A 7,889-nucleotide genomic window follows, 5' to 3' on the forward strand; every position below is an offset into this window, starting at 1 on the left:
ATTTTGCTACAAGCCCAGAGAGTTCTAGTTATGCACCTGATTCCCAGGTTGGGGTGCAGTGTCCTGTGACCACATGTTCGAATAATATAAAAACAGGGGACTCAACACTCACCATAGTAATCTCACTCACCTTAATACCCAAATAATCAAATAAATGATGTGGTTTTAGTTCATGAATTGATCAATGCATTCAAGCTAATATTAAACAGCTGCTTCCTTCGTGGTAATTCAGGAGCTGTGTTGGGGATTGTCTCACATTGAAAAGCCATGTGTAAGTTGGTAGATGAGCTGTAAACAAGGAAACAAACATACATTCAGTCTCACTATAATGTGTCAGCAGTTGCCAGGCTGCTAAGAGACTGGTTGTTAGAGTAGGACTTGCAGTGAAATCTAGTCCCTTAGCGATGGGCTGCAAGTAGGGTTACCACCTTATTCTTTTAATTCCGGACACATATTAATAACACAGGTTCTGTGGCAGTTTACAACCAGCTGAAATAGAGTCTTGAAGTCAGCCAGCCACAGAACCTGTCCCATTCACTATTACAGGACTTTCATCGGGCTGCTCCCATCCTATGGAATGCCCTTCCACGCACAATAAGACTCTCCACTAGCCTCAAAACTCACCTCTTCAGGCAAGCCTATCATGTTTAAGTAACACAAGCATAACCCTCTGAGGCACTTATGTATTATATAGCTTTTCTTCTGGACTTGCAACTTGGTGGGACTGCTATGCTATTACTGATGCCTGTCCTTGTGTTTCCCTCCTATGTCCCTATAGATTGTAAGCTTGCAGCAGGGCCCTCCTACCTCCAAATCTGTCTGTTGTTACCCTGTTTGTTCTATCACTGTTCACTATAGTAAAGTGCAATGGAATCTGCTGCGCTATATAAGAAACTGTAAATGAATAAATGATAAATAAATAATGAATATGTGTCTGGAATTAAATGGATGAGGTGGTAACCCTAGCTGCAAGCTTACATGAATTGATCAATTCATGAACTAAAACCCCATTTTTATATGATTATTGGTGCATTAAGGGGAGAGAGTTTACTATGGTGAGTGCTGAGCTATCAGTTTCTTTGGTCACTGGCCACTGCACCCCTACGTGGGAAAGGTGAGTGCACCTGCATTCATAGAAATTGTGAGTTCAGTGATATCCAATATGTAGATAAATAGATATAAAATGTATGTATGTATTTGTTATTATTACCACTGATTCATTGTGGAGTTACTGCTGATTAAATATAGAACAGATCTTTCTGCCCAGACAAAACCAAAACCAATATTTTTGGTTTTGTATATATTTCTTTTTCTATTATAGTTTTAAATTGAATCATTGTGAGGTTAATATTGATAATATGCAGGGCAGGACTTTTTGTTGTCTGGACAATAGGTGACTCCTAAACAAAAGGCCCCTATGGTGACATAACAGGAGGCCAGAGGCTGCTGTGATCTAATTAGAATACAAGGTGTTACCCTGCCAGGGTGTAATTAGCATTTCCCATTGTAGTAAGTGACCTTAGGAATATTTACACCTCATTTACAAGACAAGGAGCTGGGCAGGAGGAGGGAGCTGCTGTGGTGAATGACTATATACTAATGTTATGTGACCCTAATTTACATGTCACCTCTCAGTGTAAGAATTCCTGCAGAGCATCCTGGGAACTACTGGGGAGAGACTATAAATAGGCTGTATCAGGCCACTGGGAGCTGATGGAGGAGCTGCTGTATCAGTTACTGGTTGGAGAGCTGGGAGGACGGAGGAGTAAGAGAGAGACAGAGGAAGGATCCCCAGAGTAAGGTAATTATATTATACATGATGCATGAACAAACCTTTGTAGATATTATTGTACAGATATTGTCTATATTTGTGATATCTATTGATAAATAACACACTGCAAAAAACTTCTACAAATATCTAGATTTTACAATCGAAAAAAGGACACTCGGAAAATGGCTGCCCCCATACAGCAGTATGGGGGCAGCCATTTTCCGAGTGTCCCTTTTTTGTATTAGCAGCGCTGCAGCAGTAGCCGGAGGGCTGTTGTGCGATGCCTGCTGAGGCCGGGAGAGCCGGGACCCTGCACAGATAGAAGCGCCAGCGGCAGAACACAGTAGTCCTGCAGCCCCCGGCGCCCACACCCTTTCAGCGCCTCCCCGCCACCGCAGGGGCTGCGGGCCTATAGTTACGCCACTGACTGTGAGTTCACAATAAATGTGTAAACATATTAATAGAAATTTATAGTTTGTCAGTGACATTGGGGGAAGTTTAATATCATGAGAGATTCAGAAAGTGAGAGGTTTGGTAATAAATCAGTTTTTTTTAAAAGCGACGATCATTTACACTGCTAAAGCAGTTTGATTTTACTGTGTTAATGATTGCCGCTTTAAAAAACCTGAAGATTTCTTACCAAATCCAGGGCCGGCGCCACCACTAGGCAAACCTAGGCATTTGCCTAGGGCGCCGGCCACTGGAGGGCGGAAAATGCCGCCTGGGTACCTGTCCTACCGGCGCTGTCTATTTCAATCTGGCGGCGGAGGCAGCGGGGTCCCTGCAGTCTATTAAAAATCACGAGCGCTATCCGCCGGGCTATGCGGAAGCGCTTCTAGTGTGAAAACTCTGGCAGCACGGCGCACGCTGATCTCAGCCAATCAGCGTGCTGCCAGAGTTTTCACACTAGAAGCGCTTCCGCATAGCCCGGCGGACAGCGCTCGTGATTTTTAATAGACTGCAGGGACCCCCGCTGCCTCCGCCGCCAGATTGAAATAGACAGCGCCGGTAGGACAGGTACCACCCCACACCTCACCCCCCCCACCACCCCCCCCCCCCCCCCCCCGGCACCGGGGCGCCCCCAGCCCGACTCGCCTGGGGCGCTCCGGTGCCTTGCACCGACCCTGACCAAATCTCTTACTTACTAAATATCTCATCCTATTAAAAGTCACCCTTTGTATAAGCCAGTAATGGAGCAGCAGTAAAGTATTCTCACTCATTGGCCCTTATTCTAGTTCACTCTTTCTGACAAAATCCTTCTTAGATGGAAAAAGCCATGTGCACTGCAGGTGGGGCAGATGTTACTTGTGCAGAGAGAATTAGATTTGGGTGGGGTTTTACTTCAAAGTGAGATCTATATTTCAGTGTAAAAATAAAGAAGCCAGTATTTACACTGCACAGAAACAAAATAACTCACCCAAAGCTAATTCTCTATGCACATGTTACATATGCCCCCTGCAGTGCACATGGTTTTGTCCATCTAAGAAGGATTTTGTCAGAAAGAGTGAACTAGAATAACACCCATTATTGTAGTAATGAAGGAATTCCTTCTTGAATAACCATTTGAAGATGCGTTTTTATCTATGACCATCCAAGAACTAATTGGATTATGCTGTCCTCCCCTTCTTTTATATTATATTCCTCATATGTAAACAAACAAAACTTATACATAGTGTAGTACTCCTTATACACAGTTCCCCACCCCTGCTTCATAGATACATGGTCGCCATGGCTAGAGCATCACAATGCTCCTCCCCCTTTTTCATTTGGCTTATAACAATACAGCATAAGCTTGTAAATAATCAAATGTGACTTTTGAGGCGACTCTCCATTGTTCACAATACAATTTTTGTTTGCATATTGTATTATCTGATGCATTTTACTGAGAGGGACACTGTATTTTTAGTTGCTGTATTCCTTTACCCATCTTTCCCTATATTATTTGTTGTTCACTCCCTTTCCCCTTCCAAAATATATGTACGTTTATTTGATCACAATGTACGGAAATTTTTTCAATAAACAGATTATTCCAAAAAATATAAAAAAAAATGTATATGACTTGGACATATTTACAATGGTATATAAAAATACATCATGCTCTATATATAAAGTAGCACTATTACAGTAATAGTAGAATTACCACAGTATAGATTTTAAAATATATTTTTTTTCTTGCAGCACAAATAAGTAACAGGATTTTCATTTGGAAGACGCCGTGGAAAGCAACACAACAGTCAGATCAATCCACCGAAACCAGTTCTTCCTGCAAATCTGGGGGACTGACTGAGCTATTCTCATTTTCTGCATAGGAGCAGCTCTGCAGCTAATTTGTTTCTCATCTAATACAGGATGAGTCTGACAGGAGAGAGATCACATCTGTGCTCTGAGTGTGACAAATGCTTTACATATAAATCACAGCTTCTCACACATCAGAGGAGTCACACAGGAGAGAGACCACATCTGTGCTCTGAGTGTGACAAATGCTTTACAAATAAATCACAGCTTCTCAGACATCAGAGAAGTCACACAGGAGAGCGACCATTTACATGTTCTGAATGTAGCAAGTGTTTTACAGTAGAGTCAAATCTTGTTATACATCAGAGGAGTCACACGGGAGAAAAACCATTTAAGTGCTCTGAATGTAGCAAGTGTTTTACCTGTAAGCAGAATCTAGTTACACATCAGAGGACTCACACTGGAGAGAGACCGTTTACATGTTCTGAATGTAGCAAGTTTTTTACAGTAGAGTCAAATCTTGTTATACATCAGAGGAGTCACACAGGAGAGAAACCATTTAGTTGCTCAGAATGCAGCAAGTGTTTTACCAGTAAGCGTTATCTAGTTACACATCAGAGGACTCACACTGGAGAGAGACCATTTAAATGTTTTGAATGTGCCAAGTGTTTTATCCAGAAGGCCAAACTTGTTATACATCAGAGGAGTCACACAGGAGAGAAACCATTTAAGTGCTCTGAATGTAGCAAGTGTTTTATCCAGAAGGCCGACCTTGTTACACATCAGAGGAGTCACACAGGAGAGAAACCATTTAGTTGCTCAGAATGCAGCAAGTGTTTTACCCATAAGCATCATCTAGTTTCACATCAGAGGAGTCACACTGGAGAGAGACCATTTAGTTGCTCAGAATGCAGCAAATGTTTTACCCATAAGCATAATCTAGTTACACATCACAGGAGTCACACAGGAGAGAAACCATTTAAATGCTTTGAATGCGCCAAGTGTTTTATCCAGAAGGACGCCCTTGTTAGACATCAGAGGAGTCACACAGGAGAGAAACCATTTAGTTGCTCAGAATGCAGCAAGTGTTTTATCCAGAAGGACGCCCTTGTTATACATCAGAGGAGTCACACAGGAGAGAAACCATTTCGTTGCTCTGAATGCAGCAAGTGTTTTACCCAGAAGCACGTCCTTGATCTACATCAGAGGAGTCACACTGGAGAGAGACCATTTAGTTGCTCAGAATGCAGCAAGTGTTTTATCAGTAAGCGTGATCTAGTTACACATCAGAGGAGTCACACATGACAGAAGTTATTTTCATGCTCCGAAGACCTGAATGTATTATGTGTTCCCCATGTTCCCTTGTATCCCTGCAATGGGGATGATACAAATGTCTGTGGTGGCAGCTTTCGGGGCTGGTCACCTGAGTGAGTAATTCAATTGTTGTATTAGGGCACAAACATCTGATGGCACCAATCTTCCACTCTCAGCCTCCTGAGGCAGTGAGCAGCAATATGTGAAAGTGACCTGTATGGGTTCCCAAATGTCACTTTTCACATCATGCCCATAACTTTAGATTGGTTATCTGTGTTACATTGCTACATTTATTCCATTTGGCTGCAATCAGCATAATAATAAAAGAACATTAATTTAGGACTCCCGATCTCCTGTCACTTTAGATATGAGATCGGCTGTGCAGAATACAATTGAATCCCTTCTATATGATTACATGTGAGGACATTTTATTTTGTGAATGTAACAATTTGTATTTGTATATAAATCTGTCTTATTAAAGACCAGAGAGGAAAAACATCTGTATTTGATCCTCTGCACCAGTGACTGTAATAAACATTGTGTAGGGTGAACCCTCCAATAATATCCGTGCAATAGTATTTATTTATCTACAGTTTCTTATATAGCGCAGCAGATTCCGTTACAGTTTATTATATAGCGCAGCAGATTCCGTTACAGTTTCTTATATAGCGCAGCAGATTCCGTTACAGTTTATTATATAGCGCAGCAGATTCCATTGCACTTTACAATTGTAAACAGAGATAAACAAACAGGGTAACAACAGACAGATTTGGAGGTTAGAGGGCCGTGCTGCAAACTAACAATCTATAGGGACATATGAGGGAAACACAAGGAGAGGCACCAGTAATATCATAGCTTGTAGGTCCAGAAGAAAGCTATATAATACATAAGTAGAGGGTTATGCATATGTAACTTAATTATGATAGGCTTGCCTGAAGAGGTGAGTTTTCAGGGAATGCTTGAAAGTTTGGAAGCAAGTGGAGATTCTTATTGTATGTGGAAGGGCATTCTATAGGGTGGAAGCAGCCTGATGAAAGTCATGTAATAGTGAATGGGAGCTGGTGATCCATGCAGAAGAGACATAGATCGTGCAGAGCAGACATTTTATTTATAAATATATTTATGTTGCTCTCCTGACATAAGGGGAGCTGCTACAATTGACCCCTAATACACTAGTATACAGCTACTATTGACCCCTAATACCAGTGGCATAAGAAGAGCCCCACAGACCCCACAGTTGCGGGGAGGTGCTGAGGGTCTGCAGGGCTGTCTATGCGCTGCACTGCTGCTGGTGCCTGGGACCAACCAGACCCTCTGCTCGCTGCCACTACCGGGACCAACAGATCTACTTGTCTCTTGTCTGCAGCCCCAGCTATCCTCTTGGCAGGCTCTTAAAAAATGAAAAAAAAAACTTCAAAAACTCATGTCAACCTTTTTCATTGTCGACCATAGCCATGTCAGTGTTTTCCATGTGCAATTTAATTCTGGAGCTGCCGCGAATCGCGGGGGGGTGCCGCGAATTGCGGGAGGGGGGGTCGCGGGGGTGGGTGCCGCGAATCGCGGGTGGGGGGGGTTACGGGGCGGGGGTTGCGGCGAATCATGGGAGGGGGGGACGCGGGGGTGTGCCGTGAATCACGGGAGGGGGGTCACGGGGTGGGGTGCCGAGAATCGCGGGGGAGGTGTGTGTGTGTGCCGTGAATCGCGGGAGTGGGGGTTGTGGGGGGGTGTGACGCAAATCGCCACAAGAAAAAATCCACACAGAAAGGTCAACACATGTAAATGTTGACATAAGTGTGGCACTTCATTGGTGTCCATGTCGACACATGAGAATGAATATGAAAATATTCAAAAAATGAAAAAAAAAAACTTCAAAAACTCATGTCAACCTTTTTCATTGTCGACCATAGCCATGTCAGTGTTTTCCATGTGCCATTTAATCCTGGGGCTGCCGCGAATCGCGGGGGGTGCCGCGAATCGCGGGGGGTGCCGCAATTTGCGGGAGGGGGGGGTCGCGGGGTTGGGTGCCGCGAATCACGGGAGGGCGGGGTTCACAGGGGTTCCGGTGGGGGGTTGCCGCGAATTGCGGGAGGTGGGGGGTCACGGGGGGTGCCGCGAATCGCGGGAGGGGGGGGGGGTTGCGGGGGGGTGTGACGCGAATCGCCACAAGAAAAAATCAACACAGAAAGGTCAACACATATAAATGTTGACATAAGTGTGCCACTTCATTGGTGTCCATGTTGACACATGACAATGAATATGAAAACATTCAAAAAATGAAATAAATCTTCAAAAACTCATGTCAACCTTTTTCATTGTCGACCATAGCCGTGCCAGTGTTTTGCATGTGCCATTTAATCCTGGGGCTGCCGCGAATCGCGGGGGGTGCCGCGAATCGCGGGGGGTGCCGCGATTTGCAGGAGGGGGGGTTGCGGGGGGTGGGTGCCGCGAATTGCGGGAGAGCGGGGTTCATGGGGGTTCCGGTGGGGGGTTGCCGTGAATTGCGGGAGGGGGGGGTCGCGGGGGGGTGCCGGGGTGCCGCGAATCGCCGGAGGGGGGGTTGCGGGGGGTG

The 7,889-nt window shown here is 44.6% G+C and overlaps 1 protein-coding gene across 1 annotated transcript; it reads left to right on the forward strand.

The window, feature by feature from the left end:
• The first annotated feature begins 2,039 nt into the window (after positions 1-2,039).
• On the forward strand, positions 2,040-5,805 carry LOC146075781 (uncharacterized). The gene is made up of 2 exons (XM_083185370.1): positions 2,040-2,200; positions 3,950-5,805. The coding sequence occupies exon 2, from the start codon at positions 4,121-4,123 to the stop codon at positions 5,309-5,311; it is 1,191 nt and encodes a 396-aa protein (XP_083041496.1). The 5' UTR covers positions 2,040-2,200; positions 3,950-4,120; the 3' UTR covers positions 5,312-5,805.
• Positions 5,806-7,889: the final 2,084 nt, after the last annotated feature.

Source organism: Crinia signifera, chromosome 4 (assembly GCF_055691185.1).
Source record: "Crinia signifera chromosome 4, ASM5569118v1, whole genome shotgun sequence".
In the NCBI taxonomy this organism is placed as follows: domain Eukaryota; kingdom Metazoa; phylum Chordata; class Amphibia; order Anura; family Myobatrachidae; genus Crinia; species Crinia signifera.